The sequence below is a fragment of the Dipodomys merriami genome, unplaced genomic scaffold (assembly GCF_024711535.1).
Source record: "Dipodomys merriami isolate MVZ:Mamm:240054 unplaced genomic scaffold, mDipMer1.0.p SCAF_2, whole genome shotgun sequence".
Lineage (NCBI taxonomy): Eukaryota > Metazoa > Chordata > Mammalia > Rodentia > Heteromyidae > Dipodomys > Dipodomys merriami.
In genome coordinates this window covers 12,798,131-12,821,090 of record NW_027203381.1, presented here as the reverse complement: position 1 = coordinate 12,821,090, position 22,960 = coordinate 12,798,131, and the positions used below count along the sequence as shown (strand labels likewise).

At 37.9% G+C, this 22,960-nt stretch overlaps 1 protein-coding gene across 3 annotated transcripts in view; it reads left to right on the top strand.

Moving 5' to 3' along the window:
• Nucleotides 1–22,960, top strand: part of Wdr7 (WD repeat domain 7) — a 284,441-nt gene that overhangs the window by 218,745 nt on the left and 42,736 nt on the right. For all 3 annotated transcript variants that reach the window (XM_070029069.1, XM_070029067.1, XM_070029068.1), the window contains one exon: nucleotides 4,111–4,210. In XM_070029069.1, coding sequence (XP_069885170.1) covers nucleotides 4,111–4,210 — 100 coding nt within the window. The remainder of the gene's footprint in view (nucleotides 1–4,110; nucleotides 4,211–22,960) is intronic.

Sequence of the window (22,960 nt, the reverse complement as noted above, 5' to 3'; positions counted from 1 at the left end):
CCCCCCGCCTAAATTGTAAAGTTTGTTTTCTCAACATAGTGTCTTCTACCTCTCATTTTTTCAGTGGGGTCTTATTTGAGGACCATATTTCATAGTGGTGCAGAGCTTATTAATTCACAAGGAACTGTAAATAGAGAGCCATAGTCATTTGGTGTGTCAAGCCCTGGGTGCTCAGCAAACTCCCAAGCAGAATGGCTGTCCCCGAGTGGACTCATTTTCCCACATCTTGTGCAGTAGACCCTCTCCATTTCATTTTTATTCCCAAGACATCAAAAAATGTGTTTTCGTATGTATTATCTTAGACTCTATCTTCATTCTTGAAATAAAATTAGTTTATCTTCTCTAATCTTAAGTCTCATGCTAATGTACCCAGGCCCAGGAGTCTTTACCGATAACTTCTTGGAGATCTCTAATTGTTTGTCTCAATTTAAAAGTACATTTTTAAAAGGATGGCTTGGCAGTGCTTTTTTATTGCTTGATTTCTGCCTAACTTTTGGGGAAAGTTTTTGTTTCCTCTGTGCTCATCTGAATTAGTATTTTAAACCCCATAAAATATTCAATAATCTTAAAAAATTCATGCTTTGCATAGCTCCTGCGCTAATCACTGAAGAGTAAGCATAGAGTTCTGCTGCAATAAACTTCTAACTGTTACATCCTGCCTGCTTAGACATATTTGTACATCAGGAAAAGACAAAAGGTTCTGATGAAAGAAATAAACAAAAAATATATAGTCTAATATCCAAGGCAGTGATAATTTAAAATAGAACATTTTTAAAAAGTAACAGAGAAGGGCTGCTATATTAAACCCAGTGGCCTTGTAAGGATGAGCTTTATCAGGATAACCTTGGAATTGGCACCTGTGAATTGAAGCATGAGCAGGTTAGATATTGGGCCAATGAGATTTTAAGCGGAGCAAGCAACAAATGTCAAAGTCTTGGAGTGGGAGCCTCTGAGCATATCCAAGAAAGTACAATGGACTACCATGTCTAAAGCAGTGTGAAATAAAGAGGACCAGGACATGAGGTCTGAGCTTTGAAGGAAACTGTGGACAGAAGACAGGGCAGATGTGATTTACAGTTGACAAGTTCCCCCTCTGAGTGCATATGGCAATATGAAAGGATGGAGATCATTGATGTTAAACTTTTTGTATGGTGACCACGTCCATGCCTAGCAAGAATCATGTGTCACATTGTTACTTCAGTCCCCTTTATTGTGCTTTCACTTGCTTGAGTGCTAATGCTCTCAGAATTGACAGTTTCCGTTAGCCCACATAGTAAAGGAAGACTGTTGGACTACCTTGCGTAAGAGTGGTTTCTTGCCAGCTCATTGCCTGAGAAATGTTTTCCAAGGGACTTGTTACCATCACAGGGACTTGGATACTGAAGTACCATTTCTAGAAGGCCTTGCACACATGAATCCTTACTCTGAGATGCCGCAATTTTAGACTTTTCTTTGGGTTCAAGTCAAGATTAGAATAGTATTAAAAATCATACCTCCAACACCTTCAGGGGTAGGAGCAAATTATACACATCTCACATTCCTTAATCTTGACAACCTCAGGAGAACTGGTGCCAGGATGACCACAAGCTGGGGTGGTGGTGGACTCTAGGATTCTCTGCAATGATTGGCTCATTGTAGTCTGTACCCATAGTGCATCCTTGTGCAGGGAGTATTTACTCAGACTTCTGTTCAGAGAACCAGGAATTAAATTTTAACATGTTCAAGCAATGTGGCACACATCTGTAATCTTAATACTCTGAGAGCAGAAGTATCACAACCTGCAGTGCAAAGCAAAATTGTCTGGAAACAATATAAGGGAGGGAAAGAGGTGGGGAAGGAAAGAAGAAGGGAGGAGAGCTGTAAGAAACCCTAAGATGAAAGCCTGCCATAAGATCTTCAGTCTCCCTATTCTTTGTGTTGTTTGAAGTACTAGTCTAGTAGTAAATTGCAAGAAATGAAAAGTGCAGACCTATAATATATGGCCCTTTCAGACAGACTAAAGATTTGATACCAAAAATAGATTTGATCTTTTTTTCCCCCATAAATAATGGCATTTCTGCTTGGTGCAGAAGGATGAGGTTGATATCCAAAGTATAGAAAATGGGCAGTATCACAAAACACTGCAGTCCAGTTTAAGACTTTGTCACCATGAATGCATTTTACCTATGCTTTGTTTTGTAAAGCATTATTTTGAAAGTGGTTCTGTTCAGTTTTACAGAAAGATCTTGGCAATATGGCTGCTCAATCTGTGCAAATAATAGTAAAATACCACTGCAAGGTTTTTTTCCTTCTGTGGCTATTAACCTGAACCAAACAAACAGTTGTTAAAAACATTTGTTAAATATTACATACCATGTAACTCCAGCAGAATATAAATTATGTATTGTTATATATGTACAGAAAAAAGATGTCAATATTGACACAGATACAGTGATGCATACATGTGTACATAACTTTTAAATGATAGCGTAATAATGTTTTTTAAAGTTTTCTAAAGCATTTTCTGTTGTAAAGATAGGTGTGTAAGGTTTTGAGTGATAATTCCCACTCTTTCCATTGGGGCACAGTAGTGCTTGTGACAAACCTCACTACTTAATAGTGGGGGACGCTTTGTAGGTTTCAGGAGTGTCCTGTGTCCTACCTTATCTCAAACCAGCATGCAAGGACAATGACATTCCTGAATACAGCACATGCAGCAGAGCCTCAGTTACTTTATGTCTTCCATGTGCTATTAATGGAACAGAAGGACACAGTCATTGAGGGAAATTAGGAGTGGGCTATAAATGTCATTTAATCCCTTCCTTGATAGTAACAACCAAAATTTTAATAACATAATTATGAAATATACCCCACTTCTCTATCAGAATAACTCCACTTATAGGTTCAAGCTTCTTTCTTGGCCACTCTTCCTAGAATTTCAGAAATGTTGACCCAGTAGCATTTTATTGTATATCCATCTAAAAAAATGACTATTTTAATTTGTTTTCTGACATGTTTTATCTCCCCTCTTCCCTTTAAAAAAATGTAATGAAAAAGTTAGTTTGATCATATAGAACCAGAGGTGAAATGAGCAGGGAATGTGTCCAAAATTGATTAGAAGTCCTCATAAACATTAGGGTAGTACATGCATTTACTGGACAAGTCTCACTGAGACCATAGAATAGATATGAAGTCATACCTGATTTATACTTCTGGTAATGTTTATTCTTACCTTCTGAACCTGTCCATATGCATACAGAATCAGTATGACAAAGCATAGGTTAGGAATCCAAATACTTACTCTAAGTATATAAACAAATCTAAAAACCTGAAGAGAATTATGGAAGGGTAGACACTGGTCAAGATGCATTGCATGCATAAATCACGTTGAATTGTATAACTGAAGATAATAAAAACAAGTTATCTAATTTTTTTTTAAAAAAGACTACTTAGCCTTTTAAAACCTTTAAACTATCCTTCCTAAATGAAATGTAAAATAAATACCAATTGCATTTTTAGATTGGCAGTAGTTATCTTGATAAACTGGGAAATGGGGAAAATTTAGGGATTTGTAAGATAACTGTTCTGATAGAAAGCTTTCTAAAGTAATTTGAAATTATTGAAAAGATATTAAATATAATATTCGTGTGACCTTTCATGATTGTTCTGTTAGAAAGTATATTTCACTAAGTACCATCAGAACATAATTAAATTGAATATGTAAGCCTTTTCAAAAATCTTTCCCATTTCTATTCACATAGAAATCTTTGCATAAGTCATTGTGATGAAACTAGATTTCCATAGTTAGTCTTAGCTTGTATCTGACTTTTACTGTTTCAAAAATTCAAGTGTATTTATGATTTTGAAATCTTCTATTGAAAATAATTATTAACAGGCCTAAGTGCTATTCCACATCAATTTTCTTTTGAATTGATTTTTTTAAAGAATTACTAAAGTGAAACATGTTTGGAAAACCTTAATGTGATTATTATAGATGTGTTTATTTAGAAATATGTATCAGAACCGACTCTAATCTCTAAAAGTGTACTGACTGCTTCCATATACAGGTCATCTCACCTGTTTTTTTGTTTCGTTTTGTTTTTGTTGTTATTGTGAAAATGTTCAATCCAGGTTCTACATGGTCAGCTATTACGAGAGGAATCACAGAATAGCCGTTGGAGCGCGCCATGGTTCAGTGGCCCTATACGACATCCGGACTGGAAAATGTCAGGTAAATAAATCATTGTGACTTCCTCTCCATAAAGTGTGGAAGTTATTGAAAGGAGAGAGAGAGAGACTAGCACTTCACCAGTTGATGGGCTGAGCTGCTGGGACATTATGGATAATGCTAAAAGGATCAATAGTTTAATGAAGGACTCAAAGAATATAGAGCCCTACTGTCTTTATTCACTGCGACTGCAGGACGGCAGGACTACCATACGCAGGCTATCGCAGAGCCCAGAGAAGGGTGGTCCTGCTCACAAATGACCTGCAGCAAATCTCCTCTTGTTTCAAATGAAGTTTTCTGATTTCAATTTTGATACGTGTTATCTGTTAAAAAAAAAAAATCTGGTGATGCATTATTCGGATGCAGTGGTTGAACAAAAGTTAATTTTCTTTGTAAAAAAACCTGACATATTGAGGTCTAGGAGAGGATAGTGAAAGTGTGCCGTTGATCAAGATGCAATGTACTTATAAACTGATTTGTTGAATGGTAACCCCTTTGTACAACTACTTAAAGATAATAAAAATACCATTTTTAAAAGGAAAATGACATATTTAGCAATTATAAGCCAGTAATATAGTTAGACTTCAGAAAGTGAAAACAACAATAGCATTTAATTTAGCTCTATAAAAAGTGAATCAATTGATTCTCTACTTGAAATAATAATATATCACTTTAATATATCACTTTTTATGCTTTTATAGCATTTCATTGTTTATGAAAAAATCTTGATTGTGGTCTTAGTCACCTGATTTCAGAACATACTGGGTGAGTAGATAGGGAAAGTCTAGCCCTACGTAAAAGATCTAAGGGACTTGAACCCCAGACTTTAAATTGCTTTTATATCAGGGTCACACTGTTAGCCAATGCAAAACCAAGGCTATGATCCAGTGACATCATGGCAAAATTACAGTGTCCATTGAGATGTGGTGTCACATCATAGCTTCTTATGTTTCTTGTTGCATATATCAGTGCTTAAATATTCAACTGCTTGTGGGATTTTTCCAGAAGGAATATGAAAAAAATGTATAAGGCTGTGCATAAAATTTTAGACTGTGTCTCCAATTGAGTAAACAAGTACTCCTCCAAAAGCTTCCCTGGTAGTGTTGTGTGAAGTAATCCTAAGAGATGGTAATGGGGGTTGTGGTAAAAGTTTCGGGAGCCAGACAAGTTTAAGGGATATTGTTTGCATAATAAATATAAGGTATATTAAATAGGTAGGTTTCATGAGGTAGCCGATGAAGAGAACACCATGAGCTATTCAGGCAGGAAAAGAAGTTTATTTACTGAACTGCTGCCCCCACACACACACCGTGCATAGTGGAGAGGCATGGCTGAAAAGGAAGGGGTCCCACCCCTGGGCCAGGACTTATCTAGGCTAGGGACAGGAAGAGGTGTGGCCAGGTGGGGGAAAGGTGTGGCCATATTGGATCTGGATGTGATCGCAGGGTCTGGGACCCTCCTAAGGTCAGATGGCCTTGTGATGGCCTTGTCAGATGGCATGTGACTGGAGGTGGCCTAGGATATGATCTAGCAGGAGGGTAAGGTGACTGCTTCAGTAACAGATACTGGATGGAAACTTGGCCAAGAGGTAGGGAAGTGTCCCTCTGCAGAACTTACATTAAACATATTTCTTTGTGCAGGCTTCTGTCTCTTTCATGAGTGAGCAATCATTGTGTGTAGAGTATGTGCCATTTGCCATACTTATTAATGGCTGAATTGTTGGTGTGTTTCCCCCAGACACTTTATCACCATATTTCTTTATTGTGGCCTCTCACTGAGAGCAATGAAACCACATTGAATTAATTTAAATTTAGTTTTAAACTATTATATGAGAACATAATAATTATATATATCAATGAGCTACCATATGATGCTTCAATAAAAGTGAACATTGTATAATATTTAAATCAGATCAAATATATCTGTCCTCAAATAGTCATTTTTTGATGGTACTAGGGATTTTAAGGAGGGCCTCAGGCTTGCTAGGCAAGTGTTTTATGACTTGAGCCACTCCCAAATCCCATTGGTTTTTTGTTTGTTTAGGTAGAAATAGGAGACATAACCACCTAGATAAGTAAATCACAACTGAATAGTAAAGAATCCAAAGGCTGAGAGATGCCCAGTCCGTACCCAGTGACTCAGAAAACCCACAACTATACCCTGTTGTTATTAGACAAGATGATACAGAACTTTGAAAAATGAAGTCCCTTCCTCTTACTTTTTGACATTGGCTTCTATCTTTGAAAAGAAATCCATTTTCTTTAGACCTCTTCTTCCCAAACTAGAATCAGAGATCATGCCAAGCCACATGTAAGTATGGCAAATCTCTGAGGAACATGAATAATAATATTAGTTATGTTAAGGGTTGATAACCTCTGGTCCAACTCTGGCCTATTACTTGTTTTAATAAGTGAAGTTTCATTGGAATATCACCATCTACATTGGATTATGTATTAGCCACTACATTGCAAAGATAATTTGTTACCCACAAGTCTATGATATTTAACTAGCTGACTCTTTAGAAAACATTTGCTAAGCCCTTAACTAAGAAAACTGAGAAGGAACAGTCAAATAATTTAACTAAAACTGATTTAAAATATTATATAATGGCGAAGAATAAAAAGAAAATTGTGTGGGATTGAATCCCATCTTTACCACTAATTAGTTGTATAGTCTTAAGAAAGTTTTCTTCTTTGAGTTTAATTTCCTCATATATAAAATGATAATAGAAATAGGGCCTCCTATTATGTGTTGAAAACTTCCATCCACCCATTGTTAAAGACTGTATATGTAGACTTCATTCAGTGGGTGGGAGGCATGGTGGTAAGTATAGAGAGATTGCAAGAGAGTCCTGCCCAGGGGAAGAAAGACTGGACTCCACTCTGATGTCTATAGGACAAGTGAGGAATTATTACGAAGGAGTGAGCTGGGGTCAATGAATGGAAGATTGCAAAGAGGAAACATCAGGTGTGAAGGGGTTTCGGGATACACTGACTTGACAGCATTTGTTGCTCAAGGCAGGCTAGAGGGATCAGATACCTAGGGATTTTCTCTAAACTGACTTAGCAGCATTCTTGTTCAAACTGAATTCAACAGGGATAGAAAAGGAAGCCCAAGGTCAGGCCTAGTCAAGTGCAGGACTTAAAGCTGCCTGAGTGAAGACTTAGCAAAAGTAAAAAAAGCTCATTTGTAAAGATCCTGAGTACAATAACTGCATTGTTAGTATTCAGTACATGTTGGCTATTATTATTAAAATTAACTTAAAATACTTTGTATTTCAACTAAGTTAAAATAACTTTAGTGAGTTTTAAAGATAAAACGTGTATAACTGAGAACTTAGGAGGCTTTTCTCCTCAACTAGGAGCTGTTGGGTAGAAAGTGAAAGCCAGCTGCCGAGGCCATTTTACCTGCTGTTGAGCTGGGTCTCTACTGGTTGTGGACATTGGAAACTTTGATACAATTCAATAGTTAAAATCTTATTGTGCTGCTTACTTCTACAGCTAACAAATTTAGAAATAAGCTTAACTGGACCTCCACATAATTAAAACAAATTAACTCTCTATGAAATGCTTAACTCTTGTTGATGGGCAGCATTAATACCAAGAAGGAAAATTGAGGCCCTTGGGTCTCTTAGAGCTCTGCAAGTGTATGTTTGGTTAAATCGGGAATGAAAATCCTGCCTTTAGCAGTGTTTGCCTTTGTTTTTGCAGACCTGACACCTTCTCACTGGTTCGTAGCTCTTTCTGAATGCATCCTGTGTAATAGCTGCTTGGCTCTGTGCAGGATTCCTGTCAGCTAGTTCTTCATATGAAACATGCCATTGTGTCGGATCCATCCTGGCAAATCTAGAGCCTCCCCTTTCCTGCCATGCTTTGGTAAAGCACCACACACAAAAGAGCAGTGATGTTTGAGAGAACAGAAGTAGCCTGAGTACTCTGTATCTTAAATTATCAAGAGAACTTTATTATTGTAGTTTGTTTCTCTAAAAGCTGCTTTTAAAAGCCCTATATTGTCTAGTATCATGATTGATGCACGGTAAAATACATGTTCATTAAAAAATCCTGAGTCTTTGGAGAAAAAGATATAAGAAATATAATATGATCTGGTAAATGAAAGGTAAATATACATAAATCACATAAAGTATCAATTTGACCATAGTTATTTTCAGTATGTTAGTTATTCTCAGTAGGGGAAAAAAGCATATCTTTTCAGAAATAGATTCTCTTTTCATATAACCTTTCTTGGGAATCATGAAGAATGTATCCATATTTCTGAAGAAGAATAGTACCAGATCTATCATTGGCCAGAAAATGGAGGAAAACAAATGTAGAACTGTAACAACAATGGTACAATTTTGGAAGGTAGATATGTGCTTTACTCATCATCCTGCTGGTGTGAGAATCAAGAGCTGAGTCTGAGCTGCTCTGGTCTAGCAGGTTCTTACTTCATATTCGCCTCATGAGAAGAGGAGGGGGCAGCAGGACACTTAGTTGTCCCCTTATCTCCTTGACCATCCATTGCCTGTTAAGTGATGTGGAGTTGAAAATGACTGTGAACTCTGCTACATTTGTTTGAACTCTGACTTATCCCTTCATTGTCCAGCCTGGCACGCTTTATAGCAAAACTTCACCAATACCCCTTCAGTATTCTTTGTTTTTTGTTGGTCGTGGGTTTTTAACTTGGGGCCTGAGTACTGTCCCTCAGCTCTTCAGCTCAAAGATAGTGCTTTGCCACTTGAGCCACAATGCCATTTCCGGTTTTCTGGTGGTTTATTGGAGATAAGAATCTCACAGACTTTCCTTCCCAGGGTAGTTTTGAACCGAGATCCTCAGATCTCAGCCTCCTGAGTAGCTAGGAGTATAGGCATCAGCCACCATGCCCAGCTCCCTTCAGTATTCTTATATGCAAGCATATGCCAAGCCAAAAATTCACCAAAAGGAAAGCACCACATGGTTTAGGCAGAAAAGAGTTTATTGGGGGGAGAACAAACTGCCAGCCCACATGAGCTGGAGACGTTCTGAGGGGGGGGGGGGGGGGAGAAAAAGAAAAAAAAAGAGGGAAGTGTTGAGCCAGATTTTATAGGGAAAGGCAGGAGGCAGGACCACAGCAGGTGTAGAAGTGGTCTCAGAGCCTGGGGAACCTGTCCGGATGAGGAAGCGACCTCAAGTCTGGGGTCCTTTGCTGACTGTCAGGTGATTGGTAGTCACGTGATTACTGGTTTCAGGCAGGTGAAGAGGAATGGGGAGGGGCCCCTCTCCTGGGCAGACCTAACACTGAAGAGAAGACTGGACCAACTGAAATCACATAGAAGACAGATGAAAGATAAGGAAGATTGTTTTACTGTTCTACTAAATGTTTCTTTGCGTTTTCTGGATTTTTTTTTCTCAAATGCAGTTTTATTTTGTTTTGTTTTCAGTAATGGGCCTTGGACTCTGGATTTTTCACTTGCTAGGCAGGTGCTTTATCACTTAGGCTAGACTCCCAGCCCTTTTCTACTTCAGTTTTCAGATAGGTTCTTGAGCTCTTTGCCCAAGGCCAGCCTTAGGCTCTGTTCTTGCTGCCAATGCTTCCTGCCTAGCTGTGTTACAGGCTGCACCACCATGCTGTGCCCTCCAATGCAAAGTAATTTTGAGGACTAGTTTTATCAGCTTAAGTATTGCTTGTGTTTTAACTTCATTCCTAGCTCTACTAGCCAATCCAGATTTTATGTAATCTGGAATGAATATAATTTTGTGGTATCCCCCTTAAGAAAACTAAATTGAGAAACCTGTGCAAAAATAAATCAATAAATATGTAATTAAATAAACAAGTAAATTTCATTAGATTCATGGCATACACACTCTTCAGTGGCTTCTTTAAAATGGTGTTTTATAATCCTTTCTGTAGCTACCATCCTACTTCTCCACAACTCTTCTTTCTTTCACTGATGTATGTGGTGAACCAGAAGTCCACAGAACCTCTTTCTCATACCTTATAGCTTTACACCTTTACAGCAGCACTGAACCACACACTCAGGGGTGTCTAAGATAGCCAATTTCCCTCTCCCTCAAATTCTATCTTCTCTTGACTTCTATTGCACTATCATGTCTTAGTTTTCATTTTACTATTTTATTAGTTAGATTTCTTGATCTGCAAAAGTATTCTGATGTTAATTCTTATCATTCCAACTGCCCAGAGTACAGATTTCTTCTTTCATCTATTCTTTTTCCTGGCTGGCTGAGAATCAATGCATTGTTATTGACTCTGACTATTCCCTGTAAGCAATTTAGACAAGTTAGTCTCACTTTCCCAGCCAGAGCCCTGCCCAAACTCCTGCGCTATGACTTTTAATGATCAGCTAGACATTTGTATTTAGGTTATCCTATTGTCTTGAATTTGATGTGTCAGAAAATATCTCTAGTCCTTGCTTTCTACCATAATCCCTCTGACAGACCTTTTCTGTTAATGGCATAATCTAATGACAGCACAATGACCTGTCTTTCCTTTACACATCCATATACAGTTAATTTCTTTTCAGTGTTGGCCTGAGATCTTCTAACTCTTTCCTTTCTCAACACCCTATATTAGGCCTTGACCTGGTCTCTGAGGCCTTTGAGATTCTAGTTTTACTCATCTTACATCATAATTTCCTCCTTGAGCTTCATTTTATTCAACAACATGATCTTCTGTTATTACCCATCCTCATCCTCCCCCCTCCATTATATAGGAAGCATTAAAACATACCTTTTGGGTAAGTGATGATGATCATACAGAGTGTACAGTTAGTATATCCTCATGGTTGAACCACTGCTGGCAAACAAAAGTGTTGCGGGCAATTCATGCTATAGTAATATGCTTGTTGACTTCATTTTCAGTGATGTTTCTGTTTAAATTTATTTGTAGGATATTTTACTTATTTTGGGGTTTATTTATCCTGGGCTTACAATACTGCTAGGTTAAAAAAAATCTATATATTTGATTATCATAATGCTCATCAGCCAGTGTTCTACCAGTAATATCTGAGCATCATGTTATTTGCAGGCTAATATTTTTATGATTAACAGGATGAATTTTGAACCATAATTATTCTCATTAAAAAAACTATAATTGGCCTATTTTGCTTTCTGCATTTGTCACTATAGACAACACAGTTTCTTCATTTACTCATGATTTATTATTCATTTTTAATTAAAAACAAACCAAGATGGCTGGGTGCTGGTGGTTCATGCCTATAATTCTAGCTACTCAAGAGGCAGCAATCTAAGAATAGTGGCTGAAAGCCAGCCGTAGCAGGAAAGTCTGTGAGACTTATTCCCAGTTGAACACACATGCAAACGCACACACACACACACACACACACACACACAGACACACACACACATCAAAAAAGTAGAAGTGGAAGTGTGGCACAAAAGTTTAAGGACAGCACCCAGGCCCAGAGTTCAAACCTCAAGACTACACACACACACACACACACACACAAAAAAAAAAAAAAAAAAAAAAAAAACACAAGATTGCTTTTCTCTATGCCAGCCATCATATCACATGCAAGAGTTCACAAAGCAAATATAAGCCATGCTACATGCAAGAGTTCATCAAATAAAATGAACTCTATTATTATATGTGAGGTATCACAAAATAAATATGAACATAATTTTGTGCAAGGAATCACAAAATAAATAGTAGCCTTATTATATGCAAGAGACCACAAAATAAGTGAACATGATCTTCAAGGAGCAACTCTGGTAAGGAAACAAGACAAACACAAGCCCCATCTGGAAGCAGCTTGACTGGCCTTTCAGAGGAAAATCACAAAGCACATGGAAGAACAAGGGATGAGCACTTACCAGATCCCTGTAGGATTATTGACAGTTACAGTGAAGAACAGGGCAAAGAAAGGGATGGAAAGAGATGAGTTCCAGCAGAAATGCAGCATATGCAAACACAGAAGATCAGAACATGCATGTTAGAACCTTCAGAGGTGTTTTTTCTCACATGTGAGATCTTTCACAGACCTTACATAAGAATGTATTCCTCCAGTACAGAACAGAGACATTTCTTATTTGTGACTTATTAAATGGTAAACCAGAATCAGCTCTTATAAATAAGTTACAAATTGTTAACAAAGTATTAAAGAAATAATTGAATGTTGACATTGTCTAGAAACTAAAATACTATTTTTAGGGAAAGGAGGTTGGTGATATGAGATTTGAAGCACAGTATAAACCTAATTGTAGCAAATATTGTCAGGCCATAGAGATCAAAAGAAAGATGCAATTCAAGACTAAACAGAAATAACAGCAAACACACCTATATTCATAGAAGTTTAGAAAACAATGTGTTCTCTAAAATAACAGATTTTTACTTCTAGTTGGGAGTAACAGCGGGGCTTAGGGACCTTGTGGAGAGTGAGACTGATATTTCTTTAAGGCCAGTCTTAAGCTTTGGATCACTAAGGAGAAGTCCACCACGCTTGTACATCAAGGGCACTTATGTGGTGATTGCAAAAATTGTAGTGAGAATTGACTACAATACTTAGTCAGACAGTGACATTTTAGGTGTTTTCTTTTTGCTCTTTTCAGCAGCTGGTTTTATGGCAGGTGCTTCCTTTGACATTCTAGAGCAACAACCAGAAATATGGCACCAGGGGTGATAATAAGATGAATGGTTAGGGAAGACAATGGCTTCCTGACACTGTTGAAGAATTACCTAGCCAGTTGTAAAGTGAAATGTTATTTAGAGAAGAGAAACTCTGGGAAAAGAAACATACCTGAAATAGTGCCTGAAATTAGACTCATTTATTGTGAATTTTTTTTTTAATTCTTAAAAGAATATTTTTAAGTAACTGTGTAGAGGAGGATTTTTCCATTGTTTATTTATTTCAATAGTGATTGATGCTTTTCATATCAGTATTGTGCTTTGAATGCCAGTGTTCAAGAATTTTGCACTAGGAAAAAAATAATAAATACTCTGCAACCTAGTCTGCAATTGGAAGTTACTCAAGGCAGATTTTAAGTAGTTATAACAAGCATTTCACTTTCCTTTCAAAAGCTTTCAGTAAGTTAACATTCCTTTTGATGTTAAAAATCCACATCATTTTTTACTGCCATTCACTTTGTCTCCTGGCCATTCTCTTTCTTCCCCTCAACACATTGTTTAAAAAAGGAAGTATGAATGTACATCTGTATACGTGCATGGGTGTGTGTATACATTCCAAACATATGTAGTCCAAAATTAGGAAATATTAGGTAGGGGAGTCATAGTACAGCTGTCCCTCAATACCCTGGTCCTAGGACTCCCAGGGAACTAATTTCCATAGATGCTCAAGCTCCTTGTATGAAGTGGAATAGTGTTTACATATAACCTATGTACGTCCTCCTATACTCTTTAAATCATTGCTAGGTCATTCATACTGCCTAATACAATGTAAACATTATGTTAATATCTCCCATACTGGATTGTCAAGGGAACGATGACATCTGTGCATGGTCAATACACGTGCAGGTTTTTTATAGAATATTTGTATTCCACAATTGATTGTATCTACTGGTGCAGAACCAGTGGACTTGGCAAATTGAATTCATTCTATCTTCTATTCTTTATCTCTACTTTCCATCTGTAAGGTACTTAAAGCAATGCCTGTCATACTATTCATTCGATAAATATGGCTCTTAAGTAACAGGACAGGAGTCTAGCTCATAATGGATTGTAAATAAATGTTGATGGCAACTCAAAGGATCTTTTCAAGATGTGGTTGCTCCGGTCTCAAAGAGAGGGCCAAGGGTGGGGCTGGAGCTCAACCAAAGTACCCCAAAGCCCTTAAGTCCAGTATAGTCAGCCCTCAGTTAATCAAGAATGTTGTTCAAGTGTCGCATCACGTAAAATGATACCTAGGTATCTTTAAACCATTTTGTTTTGGGTTGGGTGCTGGTGGCTCATCCTAGCTACTCAGGAGGCTGAGATCTGAGGGTCGAGGTTCAAAGCCAGCCTGGCTTTGTAAGACTCTTATCTCCAGTTAACCACCAGAAAACTGAAAGTAGCACTTGACTAAAAGTCAGAGTGCTAGCCTCAAGCAAAAGACAGTGCCCAGGCCATGAGTTCAAGCCCCATAGCTGACAAAAAAACAACAAGACTTAAAGTCTATAAAGATAATTTTATTACCTGCCAATTCTGTTACCAGTGAGTTTTTCTTCCCATATTGGTCTACTGATTTTACTTCTATAACATTTTTCTTGCTAAGCCACACCAGATACTTATAACACAATCTCAGAATATAATCCCAAGACTTTTATTTTTTCTCAGTCCTTTCCAGTTATTTCAGCCTAATTTCACATGTGCTTGTATGTGTTATTTTTTTCTATTTTTTATTATTTTTTAAACTTTTCTTTTTTTTATTATTGTGAAAATACCATACAGAGGGGTTACAATTACATGGGCAAGATAATGAGTACATTTCTTATCAAGCATTGTTGCCTCCTCCTTTGTTTCCCCTTCCCATCCCCCCACCCCTTTACATGATCCTCCCCCTCCCCCTGTATGTGTTATTTTAAGGCCCTCTTTGCATTCTTACTGAGTGATATGTGATATTTAATGCTTATTTACACTGGTACATATAACTAGCATTAGCTGTGGTTAACTTGAGGTCACGTGTACTAGGGGAAAAGCAGTCTTTAGTGGACTTAACAGAGAGAAATCAACCACCCACATGCCCCATACAGGGACACCAGTCAGGGTATTCAACTACCCCAGGCATCAGTGATGTAGAAGTCAGTTAAGAGAGTCTGTCACGTGCCTTCAGCACATGCTCTCTAGAAGTATGAAGTGTGACAGGGAATGACTACTTGGCTGGGCAAGGTATTTACAGTCTGCCAGGGTGACAAAGATGAAAACAGTGAGTGCAGAAAAGTGTCCTGTGTCTCAGTGAATGTCACAGGCCACACAAAGGAAAGGGTGAATTGGAAAAACTGAGGACACAGGAAGAGGCTGACAAAGAATATATTGTTTAGCCTGATCCTTGAATGGGTGTTCTGTGGAAAAAGAAAACTTCAGGGAGAGGATGTAGCTTGGAAAAAGCTCAGAAGCATAATTTAGCCAAAGATACATTCTAAAACCTGCCAGGCTTGGCTTATGCCTAGAGGAGATGTGCAGGTGTGGGCAAGCATGATTGAGGAGGAGGAGGTTTCATGGCGCGACTTCCCTATCCCATGCTTTGTTTTGGAAGCTCAAGGTCAGCAGTGTCAAACTCAAAGGTTACAGATATAGTAGGCAGCACAAATTCATAAAAGATAAGCTTGCTGAGCACACAGGAGGCTGAGGTATGAGGATCATGAATGTAAGGCTTGCCTGAGCTGCACAGCAAGATCCTATCTCACAGCACATCAAATTAAAAATAATACGTTCTGCATTTTTTTCTTTTTTTATATTGTCATCCAATAAGTATTTCTCTTGTTAATTCTATCACTGACACAGTAGTTAAGCCTTAAATAAAGGTTTCAACTAGCCTGGTACAAGTGTGAAGGTGGATTTGGGATCTGTAGGGGGTTATGGTGAACGGAGCACACAGCTTTGTGCAAGGGCACCATCCGGGTCTGGGATCACAGCCGTCAGCATCATGTGCAGTTGTGGGCCAAATGTTGCTTAGTTTTAGTTGTGTGATGTAAAATGAAAATCAGGATTTTGATGTTTAAATCTCTCAATTTTAAATGTTAGTGACCAATTTCAAAAGGTTTTAAGTGCACAAACCAATACCATGGTGAATACAAAGTATTACATTCAGAGAAACCATTTGAAAAGGTTGTAATATGAATGTTTGAACTCAGGGCATTGTGTTTGCCAGGCAGGTGCTTTACCACTTGAGCCATGTCCCACTCCTCTTTTCCTTTAGTTGTTTTTTGCCTAGACTTGCCTCAGATTACCTAGCTATACTCCCTACATATCTGGAATCACAGTCATGTACCTCCATGCCTGGCTTATTGGTTGAAATGAGATTTTGCTAACTTTTTGTTCAGATTAATTTTGAAACCAGGATTAGCCTGATCTTCACTTCTCAATTAGCTAGTATTGCAGGCATAAGCCACCATGCCTTGCCATTTGGAGAGCTGAAGCAGAGGGGCAACAAACAGGCTCTGATCCTCTTTCTTGAAAGTCTCTGCCAATATTGAAGAATTGGATTGAAGGTAGTTTGCTCTTAGAGACAAAAGCCTGTTCAGGGTGCAGATAGCATCTGTGTTGGCTGATTAAAAAAAAAAAAAAGTGGGGGAGGTAAGGATCTTGATAGGAAGCATGTACATTAGGATGCAGCTTCACACAATGTATGGGGTATATTGGCACTCAATAATACAAGTACAATGAAGTAAAAGCAGTATTTTTTTGAGAACAATGAAAAAACAAAAGAACCATGAGCTGCTAGGGAAGATGGACATGTAAAAGCTAAGATTTCCTTTAGACATAGGAACAAATCTTAAAAAACCAAAGGAGTGTTTAAAAACTGGCTAGAAAGACTCATTGATGTGTATTTCATCTGTAAAGTAAGAGAAACAACAAGAAGTGGCTGTAAATTGCAGAATCTGTTGTTTCATATGACAGAGCATGGAGAGATAGCTTGTGAATGAGTAGTTCGTTGGCCAGCCCCTTGGCCCTCATAGACTGAGCTGCCTTCTTTCTACAAGATGGATGCCATCACGCCAGCAATCTGTGCAGAGGATACCATCCTCAGGAAGAAAGCAGAAGTTTTTAAAGCAAAAATACTCTTGGAGAAAACCCATTCTCTTGCTTCTCTAACCAAAATTGCCCATTTTTAAACCTGGTGCTATCAGAGAGAATGGAATTACTATGATTGACAGGAGGGGGCCATCATCTTTCCTGAGACAGCATTGGCCTGCAGAAAGTACCCAGTATGTATTTCTGAGAACCAGGTCCCCTCCTGGAATGTCCTCACACAGGACCGCAGAGAAGTATGCCTGAGCACACACCCTTCCTCACACTGTCATGAAGAGGTAGTTCAGGTTACCAGCCCTCCCCAGGGCAGTGTCTAACTGTGAAATAGAGATAACCTTGTGTTCTTACGAAGAGAAATCAAGGTAATTAATTTATATCATATATTCAGATTTTGATGTTATGTTATTAAGTGCTCAACAACAAGGTAACAGCAGCTTGATAAGCAGCTACCTTCAAAGGGCAGGCCAATTTTGAATTTCTGAATCTCAAAGAGAATTTTTGCCCTTTAAAAACAGAACTCTGAAGCCTGGTGGCTCATGCCTATAATCCTAGTTACTCAGGAAGCTGGGATCTGAGGACTGTGGTTCTAAGCCAGCTTGGACAGAAAAGTCTTTGAGACTCTCATCTCCAGTGAATTATTCAGGAAAAGCCAGAAGTGGTGCTGTGGCTCAAATGGTAGAGTGATAGCCTTGAACAAAAGAATCTCAGCAATAATGCCCAGGCCTTCAGTTCAAGCCCCAAGACCAGAAAGAAAGACAGAAAGATAGAAAGACAGACAGAGACAGAGAGACAGAAACAGAGAGAGCAAGACAGAGAGAGAGACAGAGAGAGAGAGACAGAAAGAGAGAGAGAGAAAGAGAGAAACTCTCACCAGTTGGAAACATTTTAAAGCTAAGTAGATGTAAACAGTAAAGTTACTAGAAGTTCAGCTTTTCCTTGGGCACACACAAGCTTTGACCTGGATATAAGCATTCAGAATACATCCAGGACACTTGATCCTGACCCTTCCCAACCCCCCAGGCTCCATTCCTAGCATTTCCAAGGCTGAGGGGGCACGCTCACTCTGCAGACCCTACTGTCCCCTGTTGCCCTCCCCACCTGTCCAGCCCTTGTGTCCTGTCTCAGAGACATCATGAAGTAGCCACACTTAAAGACTTAAATAGTTTGCTTTTTTTTCTTGAATTTTTGTTTATGCAATTCTGCTATTCCATAATATGACCTCTTAATCTAGAATACTCACTAATGAACACAGTATTGAAAACATACTTTATAACATCTCTATAACAGCCAACATGAAATCAAATGCTATTTCTCACAGAGACTGAATGTGGTCCTCTGGTAAGGAAGCCAGCTCCCCAAACCACTGTATTACCCAGGGTGAGAGTCCTGGCATAGGACATTGTTGCTGTGTTGCTGTAATTTATGCAAATGCCTTGTCAGGGATGAATTAACACTTCAAGTTGTAAATCTACAAAGACAAGGCTATAATTCATTCAGATTTATTACTTGTAGACATGTAGACCAAGTCTCAGGAATTATTGCCTCTACACTAGACAAAGGTTAAAGAAGGTAACCACTTACATGCCATTACATACGTACCGCAGTTTGTCATTCGATAGTATATGAATGCAAATTCCAGGCATGTGGAATGTTCTTCATCCAACACAATTCCTTAAATTTCAGCGAGAGTATTGTAAAAAGCATCCTCAAAAAACACCATATAAAATCTTAGTCTTGTTGTTGTTGGGATGTTTTGTTGAGGTTGGGATTTGAACTGAAGACCTCATGCCTGCTAAGCAAATGCACTACCACTTGAGCCATATCCTCAACCCTTTTTGTTGTGTTATTTTGGAGATAGGGTCTCTGATTTATATCCAAGCTGGCCTGGACCTTGATTTTCCTATTCATTCTTCATACTGAGCTGGGTTCACAGGCAAGTACTGCTACACTGAGCTTTTTTTTAATTACTAATTCATTAATTTTTAAGTAGTTGTACAGAGGAGTTTCAATTTCATAAGTCAGGTTATGAATAAAATGCATCTTGAACAGTGTCACCCCTTCCTTTATTCTCCTCCATCTTCCCCCATCCCATCCTTACCCGCAAGTTACGTAGTTCAGCGTTCACATAATAAGCATTGAATATAATGACTGCATTTGCTCACTGCAGCCTGCTCTTTATTGATTGAGCTGTGATCCTTTGGCCTAGGTTCTCCTTGAATTAGGGTTTGCCTGATTCCCTGCTTCCTGAGTATCTGGGATTATAGGTGTGAGCCACCATGCCCAGCTACATAGTTTAGGATGTAACTAAGTGGTTTTTTTTTTTTTTGTTTTTTTTACTGAACTTTTCTGGACCTACGTTTTATTACATATTTTTTTTAATTTTTAATTATAATCTTTTATTATCTTTATGCGGTTCTACAAAGGGGTCTCAATTCAACATGTTCATTTATATGTACAATGAAAAGATGCTTTTTAAAACATGCTAAAACTAGCAGCATGGCTATTGTGAGGAAATCAGGCACGCATGTATGCACCCATTCCATAAACATTTATTGAACGCTTATTATATAATCAAGCATGAAATTATTTTTTGAGTCTAAAAAGAAATATTTCCATCTAACATCCTTATTTTTACAAAACAGGAAAATGAGGGAAAGTGACAATTACAAAGCCCATTCAAGAAGTTATCATTAATTGTAATACAAAACTTGTATCTCCTTTACATGTTGTATGTGTATTCAGCACTCCATGAATATTTACATCTGTCTATAAAGTGCCTTTTGTATTCATTCACTGAAAGTTGTCATGTAGCACTGTTCTTTCTAGGCCATGCCAGGTTTCAGAGTTATGTATGAGATTTCCAGACTGCTTCTTGCCTCAGCCCATCAGAATCAGAATTTTCGAAGCAGGCATCTACACTTTTTTACAAAAATTACATTAAAACTCTAAGGCAGAACAGAGCTTGGAAGCTTAGTTTTGTGAATAAAATAGTAGTCTCCGTGAGAAAAAATTGAGAATTAATATATTTAAGTCCTCAAGATCTGTGAAATAAATTTTAAAATGAGGAAAAATAACTCTCCTCACATCTGGAATAGAAGAAGTAGACTGAAATATGGAGCCTTAGGATACATAAGATTTGTTTGTTTTAGCATTATCATTGTAAAAACATTGTGTGGGGAATGATCAGAGGATAACAGAAATGGACAAGAGAGACCAATTAGAAGCCATTCCAGAAGTGTTCTAGGCCAGGTAAAGACCAATGAGCATAGAGAAAATAGACTAACTCAAATTCTAAAGGCTTTAATGGCAAATTGAATGATGTATTTTATATAATAATTCGGATAGCAAGGCCCTGGGACAGCTCCCACATTTTTGGCTGAGCAACTGATTAGATTGGAAACATTGGAGGCAGAGCAGGTGCTTGGAAGAAGTAACAGAAAGTTAGAAGTACAGGTTTTAATGTTGTTCTTGAGATAAACTCTTTAAGTGCCAATGTCTTATTTGTATGTAGCAACAGGCACAGCTGTATTGCACAGATGGCATGTCTGGGCTGGATAGTAAAGTCTGGCAATGATTGGCATGTGCATGCACTTGAGTATTCGTATAGTTCAGTAAGATGAGAGGGCTGAGACAAGCTCCAGGCTTAAAGCCTTTGGAGATGGGACAGACACACTTTGGCAAGAATGGGAGACTGGATGGCTTGAGAGCATGAAGACACGTGGAAGAGTGCAAAAAAGGTAGTAAAAGAAGAGCGTGTCATGGAAGAAACACTGTGGAAAGGACACACAACTTAAAAGTGCAGATCACTTTTGGAAATGGGTCATTTGGAGACTTTCCAGAAGCATTCTCAGAGCAGTGATAGGGACGGATGCCTGACAGCAAGAAGCAAGTGAAGATAGGCTGTGTCGACCACTCTTGATGAAGCTTGGCTGGAAAATCAGGGCAGGAAAGACAAGTCTTTTGAGATGCATCTCTTTAAACGTGCTGTATGTTCTTTGCTGCTTGGAAACACCTGACCCACGGTTTAGCAAGGTGAAACCTCAGCAGTTGGCAGACAAACATGAAAGATGTTGCTTACGATTTGCCATGAACAAAGCAAATCTACAGCTAATACATTTTGAGTACATACTGTTAGATGTTAACACTATTATTCTGAACCATTTTAGTATCAATTTTATGTCAATCCAAAGTATCCAGGTGGTATTAAAGTCTGCTCTAATGAGAGTAATGAAGGAGCTGTTAAGATAGAATCTTGAAATCACAAGGATGCAGAGTAACCCAAGTGTGTTTGGAAAGCCCACAGCCTACTTTTAAAAAGATTATTTGTCCAGGGGTTTTAAAGACATGTGCTAAATTGGTGGATTTCCTTCTGAGAATTCATCAAAGAAATTACTCCGAAATCTTGTCCTTATAGGATTCAGTGTCATATAGATGATTTTTCCCTCTAAGGACAGAAGACAATTTGCTTTCTAACAAAAACATTTTTCCATTAGCAAAAAAAAAAAATCACTATTCATGAGTACAATTTTTAGACTTTTTTCTAAAAATTTTTTCTGGACAAGAGAGATGATAGTTCCATTTGCATTTATGAATTTCTACCTAAGAAACACAGGTAGCTTCACAGGCATGGGCTATTTTCATATAGTTAAGGCATCTCAGTTAAAAAAGAGCTTCACTCCAATTTCTCACCTTTTCCACAAAGCAAATAGAGAGCTGTTTACAGCAGCCTTTGTCTGGATTTGGCATTGATTTTAAATCACCTGGATTGATCATGTGGTTATAGGTCTTTAAAGAAATCCCACCAAACCCCAACGCCTCCAAACACAATTAGAATTGAGGTGATTTTAATCCACTCACATTATGTCCATGGGAGTGTGTTCTAAAATTATCCTTAATTTTTGCTCATGTTAAGTAGAAGGCATAGTGTTCAGGGCTCTATAGAAATGATCCTATTTTGCAAAAGGAAGAAGCGTCTAAAATCCATGTCTGTCTAGAGTGTTTCATTGCACAGGCAGTTTCTCAGCCAATGAGAGGACAGCACGCAGATCCACCAGCTGTCATGTCACACACTCACAGACACAGGACAGCAGCAGGACTTAGACAAGCTGATGGCGAACAGATTTGACAAAGAGGTGGAAGATCTAAAATTAAATAGGTCGACACAAATTCTTTAATAATAGGTAGATACAAAGGAACAGGGACACTATAGGGAACCTACTTTAAAAAAACTGCAGGTCATAAACAATTATGCTTTGCATTTCAGACTTCCCATCATTAGCCGTATCTAATTCTGAGCCATCATATTGGTAATCTATTTTTCACTAATTACTTTCTTACATTATTTCTCTAAAACTGATGTTTTAGTGAAGTAAATATGTATGCAGCTTTAAATACTTGTAGAAGCTCACTTCCCCTTTTCAAAAGCTTGCTGTAGCACCTCAATTTTGTTGTCATGGTGACTAGATAATATAATATATAACTTTTCAAAAATGGAAACCTGCTTTTAATTATATTGCACAAACCTCCCAGTCATATAAATAAAGAGTTCAGAGTAGACAATTTCTATGTAGTTTTTCTTCCTATATAAAGCCTATATTTACTTTACAGACATCAGATTTCAATAACTAAATGCATACTCAGAGTAAACTGCCTGTCAGTCTTCTAATAATAAACCATAGGTAAGCATCAACAAAGGAATTGTTTTTAAATTCATGAACTTGCTATTTGAAACACAGTTCCCTGGAATGATTATAATTTTGGAGCATTCTTATGATAGCATCTTACAAAATAATATCGAACTATTACCCTCAATACCTGTAAATAATTGTCAGTGAATAAAGAAAACAGAAACAAGAGAGTCTCTTATCAGTAGACTGAACTGATAGCATGCTTTTCAATGCAATTAAAATGCTGTATAAGACCTGTTCTTTGTTTTAGAAATTCATTCACATGCCATTTTGCACCACTGCAGTTTCTCTTTTTTAATATTCTTTAAATATTGTAACAATAAAGAGACCCTAATTTGTCCTATAACATCATTTAGAGGAAGATTTGCAG